Source organism: Medicago sativa, chromosome 2, assembly GCF_051527215.1.
Source record: "Medicago sativa cultivar Bolivia chromosome 2, Bolivia_mono, whole genome shotgun sequence".
Classification (NCBI taxonomy): domain Eukaryota; kingdom Viridiplantae; phylum Streptophyta; class Magnoliopsida; order Fabales; family Fabaceae; genus Medicago; species Medicago sativa.
Genome location: NC_140750.1, coordinates 7382710 through 7404974, shown reverse-complemented (window position 1 = coordinate 7404974; position 22265 = coordinate 7382710). Strand labels below are relative to the sequence as shown.

General features: G+C 31.2%; 2 protein-coding genes across 2 annotated transcripts; one reads left to right on the top strand and one right to left on the bottom strand.

Annotated features, from left to right (window-relative positions):
• Positions 1-3466: 3466 nt before the first annotated feature.
• PEX7 (peroxin 7) lies at positions 3467-5505 on the bottom strand. The gene is made up of 2 exons (XM_085742487.1): positions 4890-5505; positions 3467-4132 (listed from the first exon to the last, which is right to left on the bottom strand). The coding sequence occupies exons 1-2, from the start codon at positions 5437-5439 to the stop codon at positions 3726-3728; spliced, it is 957 nt and encodes a 318-aa protein (XP_085598613.1). The 5' UTR covers positions 5440-5505; the 3' UTR covers positions 3467-3725.
• Positions 5506-15357: 9852 nt separating this feature from the next.
• Positions 15358-16374, top strand: LOC146944108 (phosphatidylinositol 4-phosphate 5-kinase MSS4-like protein). The gene has a single exon (XM_085742485.1). The coding sequence runs from the start codon at positions 15554-15556 to the stop codon at positions 16145-16147; it is 594 nt and encodes a 197-aa protein (XP_085598611.1). The 5' UTR covers positions 15358-15553; the 3' UTR covers positions 16148-16374.
• Positions 16375-22265: the final 5891 nt, after the last annotated feature.

The window sequence follows — 22265 nt, the reverse complement described above, 5'->3', positions numbered from 1 at the left end:
ATGGTGTCTACACTACCAAAAGTGGCTATACCTGGCTGCTTGCCCATACCGTTACGAATGTTCAACCCTTTGTCAGTTGGTCTTGGATTTGGAAATTAAAACTTCCAGAAAAGCTTAAATTTCTTTTTTGGTTGGCATGCCACAATTCTGTTCCCACTCTCTTTTTGCTCAACAACAGAAATATGGCCTCTTCGGCTCTTTGCTCTCGTTGTGGTCTTGAAGATGAGACTTTTCTTCATTGTGTCCGTGACTGCAATTTCTCAAAATCTATTTGGCACCATGTGGGTTTTCATGATGAGAATTTCTTTTTAGATACGGAGGTGAGTCATTGGTTAAAGGAGGGTTCCTTAGGTCATCAATCCTTTACTTTTGCAGCTACTGTTTGGTGGGCTTGGCGTCATCGAAATCTCATGTGTCTCAACAACGAGACTTGGGCTATCAGTCGCCTATCCTACAACATTCACAGTATGGTAGATTCTTTCAATCTTTGTTTCAAAAATAATTCTCAAATTGATCAGGTTGAAAGATACATTAGATGGAATAATGAAAATTATTCGTGTGACATTCTTAATGTCGAAGGTAGTTGCATGGGTACACCCATACGAGCTGGTTTTGGTGGAATTATCCGAAATAGTGCAGGGTACTATTTATCAGGTTTTTCTGGCTGCATCAACACTTCTTCTGACATCTTGTATGTGGAGCTTTTTGCTATCTACCAGGGTCTTATTTTGGCAAAAAGCTTGAATATAATTGAGCTTGTTTGCTACACCGACTCTTTGCTTTGTATCAACCTCCTCAAGGGGCCTCCAATGAGATACCATGTTTATGCTGTCTTGATCCAAGATATTAAGGATTTAATTGGGCAAAGTAATGTCATTGTTTGTCATACTCTTAGGGAGGGAAATCAATGTGCGGACTTCTATGCTAAACTTGGAGCTAATTCGGATACTGAGCTGCTCTACCATGCCTCTCCTCCGGCTGATCTTTTGCATCTTATAAGGATGGACGCAGTTGGAACCCTCTACTCGAGAGAGTAGTTCCTTCTGTTTTTCTTTTCTTGTCTTTCTTCCTGTTGTTGTTTCCTTTTGTTTTGCATTGTAACAAAAAAAAGAATACCACAACACATTGATGATCGAAGAGGAAGGAATGGACCAAAACTCTCCTAATAGTTAAAAATATTTAAGTAATCGAACCTGATTTTTTTAATGCTAAATCATTGTGTTGTGATTGTATTTTTTTTTTCCTATGGTTTTTTCCCTTGAAAATTGTAGACATTGGATAGAGTTTTTTATTTGTCGAAAGAGTTTGGATGCCATTAGAGATATATTTTTTTAATTTTGCAAAATAAATTATATTTAATTTTTTTTAATTTAATAGAACAAACTTTTATTCTAAGAAAGTTTTCAAAAATTATTTTTATTCAATTTATAAAAAAAGTTTAAACTTTTAAGGTATATTTATGATTATTTGTAAAACATTAGTTGGTATATTTGTAAAAATATTCAAAATGTTACGATAATAAACGATTATCTTGGACTCTTGGTTTTATTATGTTTTTTCTTAAGTGATGATCTTCACAAAATAACATGAATCCTTACAACTACTGGAGTCTCTACAACAAAACATTTCCAACATAATTCTTTAAAAAAAAAAAAAAAAACACTTCCAACATAATTCTCTTCCTTCTCACGTAAAGATATAGTGGAGGGAAAACATCCTCTCATGTTTTCTCGTGTTTCAAATCTTAAGCTTAATCAACTTTTCCTCATTTTCCAACAAATTCCAAATTGTAAGCTTAATTAACTTTTCCTCATTTTCCATTAAAACATCCTCTCATGTTTTCTCGTTTTTCATATTTTACTGTTTTGCGAGTGTGCCAAAGACTTGTGATCATACTCGTGCAACTATGGAAGACTTGCTCATCGGAGTAACTCAAGCCAACCTTCCTACCCGCTCTGCCCTCCCATTAAGTCACCCCCAAGACACTAACTTCACTTTGTTCAACAACTATAAAAAAATCTGCCATCCCACCCTTAAAGTGAATGGCGTTTCTCATGAGCCAATTGGAGTAACTCTCATATCTTTACATTTCAAGGGTCAGGATCTCATATTTCTTCATTATTGATTTCACCATGAGATAATGCGCTTGTGGAACTACAGTTCCACAAGACGGTGATCATAATCAATGACGGTAATGTTTAGGACATGTTTGTCATCGTCATCCATGTCTAACCCCGCCGTCCCACACTAAAACTGAATTTCAAAACTCGGAACTCGCTACGTTCAACTGTAAGGGAAGTTGGTTTTTCACAAAGCGGGCTTTCAAAACAGAAGTTTTGAATTTGATTCCAAACAGATCTGTTTTTATCTAGGTGACATCTCATCTAAACTCTGATTGGAAGAACTACTCAAGAATTCTAAATACATTACAAATGATTATCTGCTAAATAACTAATTTACAATTATTTTTCTAAACCGACATTTGTAAAACAAAACTAATACTATCAGATAAATGCAGCAGATCACAGATGAGCTACCACCTTCAATTATTATTCAAATGCTTTAAAGGTTTCCTTAAACTATTGACAGCCTAGTTGTTGCAAGTCACAACCATTTTTTGTTTTACTAGTAATTCACCCATAACAGATCAGAGAAAATCAGCTTACAAAAAGACAGAAAATATCTACTTTTGTCCTCAAAATTTAAACTTAGATCTGGATCATCCTCCAAAATACTCACTGTCAGAGCAACGCTTATTGTTGAAATATTTTGTGTATCTGGTATTTCAGATACAACGTATGATTCAATATTAAGCTACATTGTAGATCATAAAGCGAAAACTCCAAACAATTTAAACTTACACAAAATAGTAGAGCATTCAGTACTGGCAAAACTTATAATTTGAGTGACTCAGCTCCCATGTTACAAACAAAATCCAACTTCATTGTCTTGCACTTGCTTCTTGCCCATTATGAAAGTTTCAACAACCATTCTTCCTTTTAGGTTCCATCTAAAGTTCTTAACAATTTGAGCATAAAAAAGGAAGTTGCAAAAGAAAGAATAACATAAAAGAACTAGGAAGCTTAATTAGAAGACCAATGTTAATAGAGGCAGAAACAGTTGGAATCTTGAACAGCCAAGTACAGCAATCCAGCCCCCCAGTCAAGAAGGTAAACAGTGAAAATTGTGAATCTGATACTATACAAATCTCAAGGCCTACGCATACAAGAACTAGGAAAATAACATATATAAAGCATCCACGCTGAAAATTTTCCTCAGATAATGCACTAAAATGGAAACCCGATCCCTTCTAAATTATAAATATAACCAATATGGTTTGGAAGACAGAAGTAATGGGGACCAACAACGTAATGCAAAAAAAACTAATGACAATAGAAAAACACAAACAGCATATTGATGACAACAGACAATCAATTTATCAAGCACGATTCATTAAGCAACAAAATGGAAACCAAAATTAATCATATAAATGAATAACGTTGTTGATGAACCATCATAAATAATGAATTCATGCTTATCAAATTCAGTATACAGCAGAGAACCAGTCAATGAAAGAGATGTATTTATTATGTATGTATATGTTCATCCTCAACATTGATACAACAAGACTATTGGAAATTTCCAATATTCCTCTCATCCTAACCACATATATAAAAAGAAAAAGGGAACAAAAACATAAACCTAAGTTTTGAGTACCTTCCCTTTCAAGATGCCCTAGGATCAGTTCCATGTTGCCAAACATAAACAAGTTCATCCCAACCAGTACTAGCAAGAAGCCCTTCAACAAGAACACTCATATCAACCCCAACAGCAAACTCAGTATGATGATCATATCTACTCACCAAAGCATCTTCCACCATAAAATCCCAAACACAAACAGTCATATCATAAGAACAAGACACCAACAAATTCCTCACATGCGGCGAAAATTTAACCTTTCTAACAGCATAACCATGCCCATTAAGCACGGCAACCGGAACCCTATAACTCCTTACATCCCAAACCTTAACTGACTTATCAACCGACCCAGTTGCAATTATACATTCATCATACTTATTCCAATCGCACGAAAGAATCTCATGTTCATGTGCCGGAAGAATCATTGTAGAACCTGGTATTAGATGTAATAGATAGTTAGAATAATTAGTCACACTGATTACTTAAAAACCTAGTATTGGATGTAATAGTTAGTTAGAATAATTAGTCACAATTGTTACTTAAATTAGTGTATGTTTGGTTCCACTTTTGGAAGAGTCAAAATTGATTCTACAAGTGTAGAATATATTTTGACATTTTTGGTTCCTCTAAAGTAGAATCAGTGTATGTTTGGTTCCACTTCTATACGGGTTAGAATTGATTATGGAGGGTTAGAATTGATTTTGATATGTTTGGTTGCTTACGAGTATTATTGATTTTGCCTCCATAATTGATTCTGCTTGAAGCTAGAACTTGTAGCTTTTGATTCTAGAATTGATTTTTCTAAACAAATTTATAGTTCAACTAACTTTTAAGGGAATGTATTCAAACACAAATCACTTTACCTTCAACTCACTTTTAGTCACAATCAATTTTACTAAATCAATTCTTGTCACCGCACAATCAAACATACCCCTAATTTTGCTTTAATGGATTCTACTTGAAGCTAGAAATTGCCGATGTTCAGTTCATTTTTACATGAACATAAATCACTTTACCTGAACTTAACTATAGCTAAAATCAATTTCACAGAATCAATTTACTAAACAAAATCAATTTTTCTCACTCCAAAATGAAACATACACTTAGACTAATCAATTGTTTTAATTTGCTATATAAGCATCATTGTATAATTTGTTATTTATTTGTGAGTTATATCAAAATTGTAATACCTGGTTCACGAACATCCCAAATTCTGACAGTACAATCCCCAGAAGCCGATGCAAAAACATCGGCGTGACGAGGATTCCAAACAGATGAATAAACACAATAAGCATGCTCTTTGAACGTTCTCACCGAAGTGGGACGATCCACGGTCCATAATTTGACGGTATCGTCCCACGCAGCGGAGAGAAACGAATCACGGCGAACAGGATTATAATCAACGGAATGAACTTCACGTGTATGTTCATGAAAGGAACGAATAGGGTTTGAAGTAGGTGGAAGAGCGAGGTCGTAAAGTTTGACGGAACCATCGGCAACGGCGGCGACGGTAATGGAGTCGTGAGATTCGGACCATGTGACGTCGTAGATGCCGTCGGCGGTGTCGTAGGCGGCGAGTTCGGTGATTGGGAGGGCGGGGTTAGAGGAGAGTTCAAGGACGTGGAGACGGCCGTTGCCGAGGATGCCGAAGTTTTGAGCGGTGGCGACGGCGATGCGGTTTTCGTAGAAGGGGCTGAATTTGACGGAGTAACCGTTGAATGGGGTTTTGAAAACTGGCATCGTTTTGGTTAGGTGGAAGAGTGAGTGTTAGGTGTTTGATGATTTGTCATTTGTTTCTCAAGCTTCAAGATTTTAAGATTCCCCAGATTCAGTACAAGATGATTTGGCTAATTTCATCCTCTTTTTTTTTTTTGGGTTTTTTTTTGTTCATAAGAAGTTTAGGTTTGTTTTGAGGGTTAATAGGCTTTTACCCCCCTGTAATATAGGTGACTTTTGGTTTTGCCCCCTAGAAAATTTTTTTTTTAGATTCCGTCCTCGTAAAATGAAGATTCTTTGGTTTTGCCCCCTGACCCCAATGAGTCAGCAGAATCTCCTATGTGGCACGTGACGTCAGCAGATTCTGCTGACGTGGCGCGCTGACTGTATAATTATTTTTATTTTTTATTTTTTTTATTGGGGTACACGTGGCATTTTTATTTTTTTTAAAAAAAATATTAAAAAATAAATAAAAAATTCTGGAAAATTGAAAAAATAATAAAAAAAATTTAAAAAATTCTGGAAAAATTAAAAATTAATAAAAAAATTGAAAAAAAATATTAAAAAATTCTGGAAAATCGAAAAATTAATTTAAAAATTCTGGAAAAATTAAAAATTAATAAAAAAATTGAAAAAAAATAATAAAAAATTCTGGAAAATTGAAAAATTAATAAAAAAATATTAAAAAATTCTGGAAAATTGAAAAATTAATAAAAAAATTAAAAAAAAAATTTTATTCTTGAAAATCGTAAAATTAATGAAAAATCTGGAAAAATGAAAAATTAATAAAAAAACTGTAAAAAATATTAAAAAATTCTGGAATTTTTTTTTAAAGAAATTAAAGAAATCTGGAAAAATTAATCAAAATAAAAAAGTATCTGAAAAAATTTAAAATTTCTGGAAAATATTTAAAAAAATTCGAAATTTTCAAAAAAAATTAAAAAGATTAATCATTTTTAAAAAAATGAAATTTTTTTAATTTTCATTCGTATTTTTCGAAATTTTGATTAGTATATATGCATTCATCACTTTAAAATTTAGTTTTGTATGGTTGTATTAGGTCCAATTTAAATTTGAAGACATGCAATTGAAATAAAACGAACCAACATGTCATAACATTAGTGAATGAGAAAGCTAGATTAATAGAGTTCGATATTGCACCCGATAGAAGAACAACCCGCAAAATTCCAGGAAATACTAATAAGTTGTAATTTTTAAATGGTCGAGAAAAGGGGAAATAATGGGCGATAATAGAACACATGAATCAACGAATGTAGTAGACATTGTTGAAAACAAAATTTCGAAAAATACGAATGAAAAATTCAAAAATTTCATTTTTTTAAAAATGATTAATCTTTTAAATTTTTTTTGAAAATTTCGAATTTTTTTAAATATTTTCAAGAATTTTTTCCAGAAATTTTTTATTTTCCAGAATTTTTTCATTATTTTTCATTTTATTAGATTATTTTTCATTTTTTAATATTTTTTACAGTTTTTTTATTAATTTTTCATTTTTTCCAGATTTTTTATTAATTTTTTGATTTTCAGGAATTTTTAATTTTTAATCGAAAAATTAATTTTTCAATTTTCCAGAATTTTTTAATATTTTTTTCAATTTTTTTATTAATTTTTCAATTTTCCAGAATTTTTTAATATTTTTTTATTAATTTTTCATTTTTCCAGAATTTTTTAATTTTTTTTCAATTTTTTATTAATTTTTCATTTTTCCAGAATTTTTTTATTAATTTTTCAATTTTTTTATATTTTTTAAAATTTTTTTTATTAATTTTTCAATTTTTTAAATATTTTTTAAAAAAAAAAATAAAAAATGCCACGTGTACCCTAATAAAAAAATAAAAAATAAAAATAATTATACAGTCAGCGCGCCACGTCAGCAGAATCTGCTGACGCAGCGTGCCACATAGGAGATTCTGCTGACTCATTGGGGTCAGGGGGCAAAACCAAAGAATCTTCATTTTACGAGGACGGAATCTAAAAAAAAAATTTCCTAGGGGGCAAAACCAAAAGTCACCTATATTACAGGGGGGTAAAAGCCTATTAACCCTTGTTTTGAAAGATAAATGTTAATGGTTAAATGTTAAATTAGTTCTCCTTCGTTTAGATTTGAAGCTAGAACTTCGATCTTTATCTTTAACTTAAATTAGTTGAGTTTCTTAAGTAGGATTTTCGCGTTCATTAGAGATGATGTAGACCTAAGTTTCTACAAACGTCTACAAATCAACCACCAAAAAGATTTTTACATCACTAACACGAGTTGAATAGGGTGAGTTAACTTATTCCCGATCGAGTCAACCTTCATCTTTTCAACCATTACTCAAAAATCATTAAAAGAATATAAAAATAAGGGTTAAATATGTTTTTGGTCCCTATAAATATGTCAACTTTTCATTTTAGTCCCTCTAAAAAATTTCTTCAACTTTTAGTCCCTCTAAAATTTTTCATCTTCACTTTTGGTCTCTCTTTTAAAGTACACTCACAGCGGCGAAGCTAGCCATTTTTTCATGAGGGGGCCAAATTTAAAAAAAGTAAATAAAGTATATTCTATGTGTTGTTTTGACAATTTTTATTGTTAATAAAACTATATTTGTAGCTATTTAAAGGTGCAAAAATATGATGAAATACATCTATCAAACAAGTGGATATATTTTGGGTTTTCTTTTATACTGGTTTTTGACAAATAAACTTATCCGCGGTAGCTAAATATATATTATTGGGGTAGCTAATTACACAATGCACTAAAATTTTCAAATAAAAAAATATGTTATGGGGTAGCCAAAGCTACCTCATGGTGAAGGCATAGCTTCGCCCCTGTACACTCATATGTAGAATTCATATTTTTTAATAAAAATTTGTAGAAAAATTCATAATATTATAAGAATCTCTCCCCAAAAAAGTTAGAATTTTTTAACAAAACATGAATTTAATATGAATTTTTATATTTTTTAAGGTCAAATATTCATATTTAATTAGTGTTTTGTTAAAAAATTCTAATTTTTTTTGGAAATTTTTTTTAGAATATTTGACACATTTCTGCACATTTTCATTAAAAAATACAAAAATTAAATTGAAAATAGGGACCAAAAGTAGTGATTGAAAATTTTATAAGGACTAAAAGTTGAAGAAAAATTTTAAAAGGACTAAGACGAAAAGTTTGTATATTTATAGGGACCAAAAACATATTTAACCCTAAAAATAAATGATCAATTTGAATTACCACTTGGTGGTGTACCCAAAAACACTTGCATGAAATAGTAAGGGGTCTCTTCTGACTTAACCAAAGATCTTGAGTTTGAATTTAATCCTAAGGAATGCAGCAAGGCTTAATCTTTTAAGAGAAAGTTTTGTCATCGTTAACGTCCTAATCGATTCGGTTGGTTAATTTATGTCGTTGTGTGTAGAGGATACCTAGTTCGAAAAAGAAAGAAAAACCTAGTATAATTCTTTTTCATGTGGTTGAGAGATTCAAGAAATTGTAGAAACTACAAACTAGATTTAGTATAATTCTCTATAATTGAAGACCTTTGAAGAATCCATACGACGGTTTCTTCAAATTATTTGATTGGTATCGAAATAATTATAAATAAACAACGACTTGATATTAGATTTGTTTCTTGAGTCTTCCTATAAAATATTGGCGTTCAAAGATCCTTTTATCTATCATTAAAAGTCTTAAAACTTTGACAAGTCTTGATGTTTTTACATGTAAGAGTTTCTTTGATGGATCTTTTGAACATTTTGCTAGAATTCTAATATATTTTTATTTCTCTGTTAAAATAGAATTTAAGTTAACGAGAATGTTCTTCAAAAAAAAAAAATTAACGAGAATGTTAAACTTTTTTTTTGACAAGATGTTAAACTTTTCTTATTAATGGTATGTTTCATCTTAATGTAATACTACATTAAGAAAACAACACTTAATTGAAGACATTTGTGACCTACAAGTCATAACAACCAACCATGTCAATCCATACATTATCCTTCAAAAAAAAAAAAAAATGTCAATCCATACATTATATTACTTAGTTCCCTTCTTTGATTTGACCTTCAACTCATAACCATCCAATTGTTTTTACTTCTGTGGTCTCAAATCTCAAGCTACTCAATAATATCAATATCATGAATTCATTAGAGAAATTAATTCAGGGTCAAGTGAAAATGGTTGAAGGAGGGAAAAATGACAAAACTAAAGCATTCAATAATATACGTCAAAAAAAAAAAATCCATTCTATCAATATCATGAATTAATTGAAGAATTTAATCTCATGAAATTGGTTGAAACTTGAAAAGAGGAAGAAATGGAAAAACTAGTTTTCATATGCCCACATCACATCAATATCACCAAACATACTTTTCTCCTTTCTCTATATCTCCTATTTGCTATAATTAAAGGAACGAATGGCTCCCATTATAGGTTAAAACTTTGAACTCCAATTGTTGCAATTTCTTACAAATAACAACGACATGAATGTGTTAAAAGTTCATCATGATGCTCTTTGGTTGTTGCAATTCTTGTCCTTTCTCCTTATTATTTTCTCTTAGGAATTTTGTTCTTTATGTATCCACACACATTTTTAGACAAAAGCTTTTTCACATTTTTATTTTCTTACCCTTTATAAATGGAAGAGTAGATGGCCATAAAATAAAAAAGTTGGTTTGTATAGCACTATAGCAGCTGTTTGTGGGGCAACAAATTAAGCATAATCCCTTGCTTTCTGAATGACTTCGATTGGATTCAGCTTGCTGGATTTGGAACCTTTCTAACCAGCTTTATTAATAATGCTTGAGATTTCTCTACTTTCCAAAATACTAAATTCTACAAGTTATATGTCCTTTTGTAAAATTGGGACTCAAAAATCATCCACAAATATAGAATGGTTCACAAACGACTATGATTTCTCAATCAATAATTGTTCACTGCTGGCCAACCTTTTTTTAGGGCTTGAATTTTTCACTTTCATTTTTATTTTTCGACAACTAGTTGGTTGAATATTAAAGCTTTTTTTTTTATGAAGACGTTGAATGATAGAACTATATTTCATGTTTCTTTATTTTTGTCAACGGACTACATTGCATTATGAGTTACAAATTATTACTACAAAAATTACTACATTGAAAGATATTCGATGGAAGGTTTCTATGTATAGAAATTTTGAGGCCTAAGAATTTTTTTAAAGAGATTTTTATTTTGGGGATAAATAAACTTAATAATAAATTCTTATATTAATCTTTTAGTTTTCTTGAGATTCAAAAGTTCAAAGTTTTATCATTAAAATAATTCTAATGTATCACTTTTGCTTGATATTCGATCCATCTTGTAATATTATTTTATCTTAGATAGGATTCAAGCAATTTTGATATATTTCCTAAACACAACTTTAGTTTTAAAATTCGAAATATTTTGATTATCGTACAATTTAATATATTTGCACAGTACAGTCGATAGAAGCATGATTGATCTCTTCATAATAACAAAAAGGCATGATAATGGTTCGAACACTCCAACCAAATTCCAAATCGTCAATTATTTCATAAGTACATATTAATAAAGTAAAAAGGAGGCAAAGGGTTGTAGCCTCATTGGCTTAATTTGCCCTTTACATGGCCTGTATGTATGCCTTTTATTAATCTTAAAAATTAAATCAATACATGTGTGCTTCTTGCCTTTGCAACATTAAAAACTAATTTTAAGTTGCAGAAGTATATTGTGCTTTTCGGTCAAAATTTTTATTTATATGCCCATTTGTAAATTTTCACTTTCTTTTGTTGAATATTATAGAACTATATATCATGTTTCTTTGTTTTTGTCAACGGACTACATTGCATTATGAGTTAAAAATATGTATAGTTTATTGCATGTTTTTTGGTAAAAAAAAAATAGTTTATTGCATTGTTTTAAATCAAAATGAATTTGACGAAGTTATGATGACACCATAATCTTATTGAAACTCTAAAGTATATATATTTTTTTTTGTTAAAATTACCATGACACATTCCATCAAATTAAACTTACCGTCAATCTAAACATGCTCTTAGTTTTTATTATTTTTCAAGTAGAAAAACTTCATATGCCGTCAAAAGTTTTGAGGGCGATTTTGTGGGGGTTATAAGATGAGGGGTGGAGCCTGATATTAAACTATGAAAGAACTTAGATATTTGACATATATAACAAATAAATTAGGATATTATACCTCTAAAATGATTAAAAAGTTTAAAGATTATAAATTGACAGTGTATTTTTTTTTTTAGGATTTAGGGTTTAAGAATCATTGTTTAGGCACTTTGGTATGTTATTTGATAAAGTATCTTACAAAATACCTATACAGTGGAACATAATTGAACGTAAACAATTATAATGTCAATGTATACCTTTTAAATTTAGTCGAAAAAGTTAAACCAAGAGTAGAGAACATTAGCATGCACATTCCACATGTGCTTCTTGTCTTTTAACATCAAGAGTTGGTATTAAGTTGAAGAAGTGTATTGTGTTTTAATTCAAAAAATATTCATGTAGCAACAATATTATTATTGCATTGAATATATAACCCTATTTATAAAGCCGTTTTCACATTTTTAAATGAGACAATGAGTCCTTCAAAAACAAATTTTAGGTTGAAGAAATGTATTGTGTTTTAATGTTTTTTTGCAACATGTCTACAAAATATTTGTTCTTGTCTAAAAACAAAATCAACCTTAGGGAAGGTGAAGGGAGATTGATCTCTTGTGGTGGTGCATATCTCTACAGTGGCAGCGTTGGACTGGAGTGGGAGGTACCCACAAAAAAACATTATAATATCAAAGTTAATATAAACATAATATAGTAAATGAATTAGAAAAATGAGAAATACTTGAATTAGGGCAAATCGTGCCCTACATTTGTGTTCGTTTAATAAAACACAAATATATTTGATTTCTTTTGCTTATACTCACTTGATTATTTCTGTGCATAGTATTAACCCGGTCTTGTGGATCAAAATATTATATACCGAACAAGAACCAATTTGCATATTTTTTTAGAAAGAATGTTAAAAGCTCACTTCCTCCTCCTTGAAGGAATGATGGTCAAGGACACATGTGTATTAATTCATGACCCCAATATGAAGTTAATTAACTAAAGCAAAAGCATCCTATATTCTATTCGTACCGGGCCGGGTGCATATAGAATATCAAAGCTCTCAATTTCGTCCCTCCTATTCCCATCCTTACTTCACATGTTCCCACTAACATCTACACCTGTACCTATTAAATGCGAGGGCCACATTAGAGATGGGACAATCTACAAATTAACCAGCAATTAAACCCATCCAAACACTTTTAACTGCCTGTCGTCATTTTTGAAAGAGTAATGATATTTTGACATCCATTTGATGACAACTTTGTTGACAACCTTGTTTTTCTCACTTCTTATTGGTCAAAAACAATGGAGAGAGAAAAAGGAAGAGAGAGGATAACAACATCATGTGAGTATGAGAGAGAAAGTTGTCCAAAAGTTGTCAAAAAATAGTTGTCAAAATATCATTTCTCTTTTTGAAATCTCCATGTTGGATATTCAATTACTATGAGGACCACATAGGTCAACATGATATTATATACTACCTCCGTCCCAATTTAATTGACACATTTTTGTTTTTCACACATATTAAGAAAACTGTATAAATAAAGGGGAAAGTGGAATATATTGTATTGGGAATGATAAAAGTAGTAATTATTTAGTGTTATATTGTATTGGGAATGATGAAAGTTGTATTGAAAATTTGAAATGAGTCAGTTATTTTGGGACACTTTTTTTTAGAAAATGAGTCAGTTATTCCGGGACGGAGGGAGTACAAATCATATCAATCTCCATTATTCACATCTTAGAAGATTAATTACCTCAATCACTTATAAACCAATATAATAAGGGTATTGTTATCTTGTGCCCTTAGGGCACAAGTTAAGGAGCTTAAAATGGAAATTAAAAATAAATTTTACATTAAAAGTATAACTTTTGCAACTTTTAAGACATTGAATTCACAAGTTTCAAGCAAAACCTTCTACATTTGCATTCTTAACTTATGCCCCAAGGACACAAGTTAACATTTCCTATTAATTAATTATTCCCATGTGGAAATAATGGATACAAGAATAATAGGCAATAGGTATATGTGAAAACAAAGTAAAAAAGGTACCCCATCTCATATAAGCAAAGAATATCCTGCATGTTCATTAAATAACCGATATATTTGATATATACTCTCGATCAGACATTTATTCAATAAATCTGGAAAAAAATATTGTTTATATATGAGATTGAATGGTTGTCAAAAAAAAATATGAGATTGAATGGAATATATTGTATGGATGTTCATATTTGAAACTATCTAAATTGAAATTGGAAAATGGTTTATAATTGAATCAAACCGCACAAAATTAAAGTTAAACTATGATTCTATAGCATTATGAGAAATTAACAAAATGGCCAAAATGATAAGTCTCATTTATGATAAGAAAGAATATTGTAAAGGGGTTTTGGAAATAGCATGTGATGAAGTAGAGTTGGCTTTGCTAGAATGGCTAGTAGACAAACACCTTTGCTTTAATAGTCAAATTAAAGCACTTCACTAACCTAAAATCCATCCATTAGGTACATATAAAGTGTGAAATCCATCAAACTTCACTTTCCAATGAAAACCACAACCCACATGATCATGCTTGGGGGATTGAAAGATCACAATTCACAAACACTCTCTCAAAAGAAGATCTCCTCATTTCATCTCACTTCCCATCCCCCTCTTCGGGAAATACTTGTGTGACATTAATGTCACGGTGACATTAAATCTGGACCACACATTGGGTGACATTAGATGTGTTGTGTGGCCCAGATGCAATGACAATGACAATGTGTGGCCCAGATGCAATGGCACGGTGACATTAATGTCACCAAACTCCATATATATATATTCTCTCCCTCATTGACCCTACATCACCAGCATCCTCACCTAAACTTAGTGTAAAAATATTTATTATTGGCCGACAAGTGTCAACTATTGATTGATACACGCACACCCCAGTGACAACCCTATCAAAAGTTTCAAAGTTTTTTGCTTGCTAAGAAGTCCCCATCACTTACTATAACCATGTGTCCGCTTATGAGTATACCCAACCTTCCATTCCTAATGCAAATACTATTGAAATCACTAAAAGTAAAGAGTTTGTGTATGTGTGGTCAGGGGGTGAGTGAGGGACCCTGAATAATGCATCAAAACCTAAACTATACAGAGTGTTATGCTATTAATTATTCATGCCATGAATTTCATCCCTAAGCTACCTAGCATGGAGAAAATATACCTCCCCTCCATTAATCAGATGTGGACAAAAAAAAAATACAATAGAGACGAGTTTAAATAATTTACTGGTCTCCTATAATTTGACGAATCAAAGTTTGAATTTTGAGAAAAAAAATGTGTCCGTTTTTATGTCCAACAATGTTTCAAATATAGATTACCTGCTATTAAAAAAAACTTTTGAGGAAAAAAGTTGACAAACAATTAAAATGAAAAAGATTTAAAAAAATTAAGGTTTTTTCTCTTCTTCTTATATCTCCAAGTGCATCTTTGAATGATGGTTAATTTAGTAAAATCAAAAAATCATCGTGATTTCGCTGAAAATGCAATACTAACTTTTGCTAAATTCATTTTATCATATTTTAATTCAACCAAAACTCACTGTCAATCCAAACATGCATTACTTCTTCTATATCTTATCTAAATCACCAAGGTTGAAGAGTAAATTTTCAACCAAGTGATTCTAGGATAGCCGACAAACATGTATTACTTTTCAAAAACAAACTATGAAACCTGATAATTATCTATATAATTAGATACTAATAATTTATGACCAACCACTTTATTTAAGTAAAATTAAGATTTGATATAAAGATAGAATAAAATGCATAACTTTGGTAGAAATCAAATTATTTTATGTGACCGATTCCCACTCCATTAACCAAAACAGAGCAAAAAAGCACACAACACAATACAACACATTCTCCAAATATCAATCTCTCTTCTCTTCAACTCTTTCCAAACTCTCCATATATTCACACATTTCACTCTCTCCCACTTCTTCTCCTTCTCTCTCTATGAGATTAGTTGAGATAAAAGGAGAAGAAGAAGAAAGTATGAGAAACAGCATAAGATGTTGCATATCTTGCATTCTACCATGTGGAGCACTTGATGTGATCCGTATAGTACACTGCAACGGTCGAGTAGAAGAGATCAGTGGCAGCATCAAAGCAAGTGAAATCATGAAAACATACCCAAAACATGTTCTCAAGAAACCTTCTTCACCTTCAGCGCAAGATGGCGGGGTTGTTCCTAAGATTGTTGTTGTCCCTCCCGATGCTGATCTTCAACGTGGTAAGATTTACTTCCTCATGCCTCTCCCAACGCCGCCACCACCGGATAAAAATAATCACCGTCATAGCAAAAACTCGTCGGTAAGAAAGAAAAGAAAAGAACAGAACGAGAGAATATTAACAAACAACAGTAGAAGTAACGGTAACAGTAACAACAACATCGAGAACAGTGCTATGTTGGTTGTGTCTTCTGATCAGTACTTGACTGAGATTCTGTCTGAGAAGGTTTGTAGTCAGAGAGACAGAAGAAGAGGACGTGTTGCTGTGTGGAGACCTCATTTGGAGAGTATTTCTGAGTCACCAACAAATCTTCTATAACGGTTGTTCTTCTTCTTTGTTTCTTTGTTCTTTCTTCATTATCAATATCTTTGTTGTTTCATCTTCAAAGTATCAATTATCCATTTTTATTACTTGTCTTCTTTCTCTTTTTCTTATTATTTTCTTAGTAAAGAAGAAAATAAAATTTGTTTCTGTCAATTTTGTGTACATATGGTTAAAATTTTAGTGCTATGATAATATGTTATATATTGTTTTGATATTGTTAATTTGAAGACTTGAACTAGAGGAAGAAATCATCTTGAAAGTTGACACTAAGCTTATAGATCACATACTTGTAAGAGGTTGATGTGCCCAACGGTCCAACTATGCATTTTTAGATTGACGGGTATCAGTGTAATTTTGGTATAAAATATATTTTAAAGCTTCAATCGAATCATGGTTTTGTCTAACTCACTGTGGTTATGATTAGAAATATGCAAGTAATAGATTGATTGCTATTTTCTGTTTCTTTTGCATAATTTTGAGGGTGTGTTCATCACTAGTGTTTTGGTTTTGGTTCAAATAAGGCAAGAAATATGTAAAGGTTTGAATTTATTTTATTTTTTGATGGATGATGAAGCTTAAAAGTTGAAGTGCACATGGAAAGATAAAAACTATTGAGAGAAGAGATCAAATGATTGGAATACAGGAGAAAAGAAAAAAGGATGCCATTACTATTGTGTCTGGTTGTGGTGCGTTCATAAAGCTTATTGCATCATAATAGAATGTGATTGAGACATGATCCATGTTATGTTGTTGCTACCATTAGAGTAATCCATTCACTGTTATTAATTCCCATTCACACATAGGGAAAAAATAGTGTGTTCTGTTCAATATTCATTGGTGTCTGTCATTCTTTAACGCAGAGAGCATGACATAATGCTTCCATCACATTCCATACATATCATAAGTTCTTATCCAATTAAATTCCAAATGTTTATTTTTGCTATAATATGTTTAGACTTTACTACTGCCATTATTATTAGATGACATGATTCAAATCTCTTTCAGTTTGTATATTGGTTTGAATTCGGCTTTGAAACACAACAGCGTTAAATTTCTTGAGAAACAATTTTACGATCATTATGGTTCTATTTGGCTCATGTGATTAATCTCGATTGCGCGTGATTTACATAAAAAAAATTATCACATCATTCTTTATATCTAGGGTTAATAGGGTTCACTTTTTTATCTAATCTTTTTTACACCTTGATATTCCACTTAGTGGAGAAATTATTTTCTCTATTAAATATTTCAAGCATATACTTATATAACTTTATTTAAAAGAAAAAAGAATAAAAAATCATTGGGGTCCCCCAAATGAGGGAGTACAGATTCACCAATGTGTATTATAAAGCCAAAAAGGTGTACTTTCCCGCACAATATGAAAGGATAAACAATATGAAAAGACCAAAGTAGATGATTTTGAGGATTGAAGTAATTGAAAGTAGCCACAACAAAGTGTTTGCTTTCCACCACATTTCTAATATGCAATGATGGTTTGCTATAGTTTGCACTTTGCTATAAATTATTTGTGGGATATGCTTTTAAGCAATTTGTTCTAATTATTAGTTACCAAAGTTTATATAGCTAGTGGCCATGGCATCCTGTAAAGATGATTGATTACACTTTAGTTTGACCTATCTAGTGGATTGGTTGGACGGCAGAGATTGAGCCTTGAGGGAAGCTTATGGTTCTTGTTTTGATTCTGATTTCATGTGATCCAAATGTATCTATCATAAAGCACGGATACGGACACGACACGGACACTGACACGCCGATACCACTAAAAGTTTAAGAAAATTACATAATTCAGTGTAACTATAAGTGTCAGTGTCGTGTTGATGTCGAACACGACGCGTGTCGAACATCTGTACACACCTAATCCGAGGAGTGTTCATGCTTCGTAGATATGTCATTTTTTTAATATAAACATTAATAATTGGAAGCCCTACCATCTAGGACCAACCAAAAAGTTGGCAGACTGAGACTACTTCATGTATGTATCAATGAATGAATCATTGAAGTGTGATATACTTAACACATATTATCTCATTTTTGTGTCAGTGTTATCTGGGCCATCAGGTGAACTCATTAACCTACTTGTCTCAATCTCTATATGCAAATTTCAGCAACAGAATTAAACCATTCCCATGTTCTCTTAGCTTGGAATATTTATTACCATACCCATATGAATGGAATATTTATTAAAAAATAAAAGATGCAACAGCAATCTAACTGCAATATTAAAGTTTTTAATGTCTTTTTTTAATGAGAAACAAGTAAGGTTTTTAATATCTTTATTGTTGAAACTACAATTTCAAACTGTGTTTATTGCTAACAAAAATTCTTTAAGATTGTGTGTCATCACTGCTATGTTTAGTGCAGTGACATTGAAAACAAATAAATTATAATGATGCCATGACTTGTTGATTTGAAAAGCTAACTACCCATTGATGTAATTGGGAATAAAAATCGAAGAAGCCAATTAAGTAGTACCATACTGCCACTCTGTATAGATATATTGAGAGAGTTGCTATCTGTCTATATAGGATTGGTAGAGAATTTATTGAAGCTGACTCCATCATTTTTCTCTACTAATAAATCTTTTCATACCAAAACTTAATTGAAGAGGTTTAGCTAATAGAGACCTAACTTATTAAGCATAAATTCTGAAAGATGAAGAATTATGAAGATTTTTTTCTTCTGAGAAGCCAAATTAACTCATCTAAATCGGTATTAGGGAGCATCGAACTTGAAATCTTGAGAAGGATTACACTATCTCAAGCCAATATCACCGGACCAACCCAAGTGGATTAGAATTATGAAGAATTGAATGGCACAATGTTAATTTTGGAAGACTTCCTACCCCTGCCAACTTGAAAAGAAGGGGAGTTTTGTTGGAAGGGGTGAGCTCGGATCGTGTTTGGTGTCCCGTAAATCCTGAGGTGGAGAATTGCTTATTTTGTAAGTGTAGATTTACCTGAGAGGTGTGATATTTGATTTTTAAGTGGGTTGAAACGGGAGTTATTTTACCCAGAAATGTTGCCACACTTGATTATTTTTCCTCATCTTATTGGAACAAAAAACATCGGAAAGACCTCATGCTAATTTGGCAAGCTACAATTTGGAAGATCGGAGAGGCTCGTAATAGGGTGATCGTAGATGCAATTAAAGCAACCGCTTGAAGATGGTTTCTAGCTAAGAAAAATAGGGGAGTGTGTGGAGTGGGGTGGGGGTCTTGTATGTACTATTAATGATTTTCAAACCCTATCTTGTGTCTTGATTATTAAAATAAGGTGTTTTTTAATTAAAAAAAAATTAGGATGTTTTTTAATCTATACTATATATATATATATATATATATATATATATATATATATATATATATATATAAATAAAGAAAATAATCTCTTTTGACTTTTTGGGGTTGACTTTTTGTCCTTTCAAAATCATCTTCAGATTTCAATGTAAATAACACATATAACAAATAGATAAGAATAAATTCAAATATTAAAACAAAATGTAACAAATTGTATGTGTTCAATTTTTTCCTTACCATTTAAAAAAAGATAATGGATAAAAGTGAATTCAAATATTAAAAAAAATGTAACAAACACTTTGTCAAAAAAAAGTATAAACACAATTTTTTTTTTAATGTAAACACAATATTTTTTTGTTACCACACAAAATATATCATGTAACAAACACGATATGAGTATATGTCCAGTTTTTTTAAAAAACATGTACCAAACTAGATCAAGTATATGTCACTATAAATATAATCAATAAGAAAATGATCACTATTTTATTTTTATTTTATATACGGAAAAACCAAAATACGTTGAGTTGATAAATAATTTCGTTATATGTTTTGACAACAATTTGTAGATAAATCGATATACGAATAATTTTCATTAATATTTAAAAATTTAAAAATTGTAATCACAATTATACAAACAAACATAATAAAATATACACAGACGTTAGCGTGGTAAAAAGAGCGGACAGACGGACACGGTAGTGCCCGTTTTTCCGCTAGTAATAATAATAACAACAAAAATAATACAAGAATTACTACATTTTGCTATAAATTACTATCATTGGACAATTCACTATAAATAGGGTGTTTTTTTGAACCCAAGACCCTGAGAGGGGCGCACTCCAAGGTTTCAAGTCAACACCACAAGATCAACTCGAGTAGGTTAATATACACCAAAATAATCTATAAGATCAATTGACACAAAGAAGAAAAAGGAAAAAAAGAAAGAAAAAAAAAAGGATTCTAACTTCAAAGATCAATTTGAATTCGAACAAAACTATGTATGATGCTAAAAGATTAGAATTACAAAAAAAATATTTTGCAAATCTTACAAAGAAGAAATGTTCGATTAATACGTAAATCCTATTCTTTTTCAAAATTTTCATAGAAGGGTTATATATATATATATATATATATATATATATATATATATATATATATATATATATATATATATCAGTAGTATTTACTAGGATCCATAGACAACATTTTCTTGATTTTCTTAAATCAAAAAACAAAATACTAAATATAAATAAATCCATTTAAAAATAAAATGAAGAAAGAGTTGAAGATCAAAGTATAATTCCATTTATGTTGATTATAGAAAAATCTTAGAATACGGCGAACATGAATTCACAGGATTATTGGGATGGATCTGAGTTATGTTATGCTCCCCTGACACAGACCTACCGTGTTTTGCAACTGCAGTTTTTTCGTCAGACAGTATTTTCTAGTAGTGTCATCTTCATCACGGTCTGTATAGATGGGTTTGTCCTCCGCTTCTGTGTTCTATTAGACTATAGATTATATGAACAAATATAGTTGAATGAGACAACACGCCGTCACATTTTTGTGTTTTAAATAGAATGCACGTTCTTTCATATACTTCTCTTTCTCCTTTTATTTTGTGTATTCTTAATCATGTCTTTCTTCTCGTCCCCATGATTCATATTACTTTTATTTTCTCAATAAACAAGTTTGACTAGGTGAGGAACCGACAGTCTACTTGTTTATATGAAAAATCGAATGGGTCATTAGGTTATCGTTAGGTTGAATGCATGACCAATCCAATTAACGACTCGAACCGGTTAAAGCATCTGTTTACGGACCGTTGTGATAGATATTTAGCATGTGTACCAAAACTATCGAAGTAATAATAAAATTCGTATCCACGAGGACCGTTGTTAATTTATACTCAACACTTTCGTTAACATAAAGGATATACTAAAATGGGGGGTTGCCCTAGGCAGTTGGTTTGTTTGCATAAAACTTATAACAATGTAATTAAATTGGTTTGAAAATTAGATTAAAGCAGACGATCAAACCTTCGAATCCTCTATTGCGTACTGTGAATAATTTGCTCCTCTTCTCTCTCAATGTTCAATTAGTTTTACGACGAATTAACCTAATAATTTTGATCAATCTCTTGAGTCAAAATCCTTTCCTAAGTTATAATCTCTTAAGTTGATTCCTAATTGCGGAAGCAACGCTTAGTTCATTAATCCTAATGTCATAACTCGCAACTTTATATCTCTAGTTTCATATGTAAAGTTAAACAGAATTATTAGTTCAGGTTAAATTGCTAGGGCTAGCAGTCAATTAAGATCCAAGATCAATTCATATAACTAAGAAGTTAGGGCTAGTAGTCATACACAATTATATGAAAAGCATTAAACACAAACTAAGTCAAAAAAGATTTCCATTGATATCTAAGACATTGCTTAACAAATTACATGCTCACAGATTACAACAGATTCATCTCATGCTTAATCAAAAGAGAATTAACTACTCGTTACGAAAGGAATAAACAATATGGAAGGAAAAACTAAACCGAATGATGAATGCGTTCATTCCTTGTTGTTGTGCCTCCCGTCTCCCCAAAAGTGCCTCTTTGGTTACTATGTGGGTTTTCTTTACAATAGCATGATACCTTTTGTTTCTTCTCTCTCGGATCACCAATACCAGCTTTGGGTCAAAGGCCCGTTTGTTTTTCTTTTCCTAATTCACCAAACACATGTTGCACGTGTGACCTATTATAATAACTAATCTATGATTTTGTCATTTTAACTTCACTGT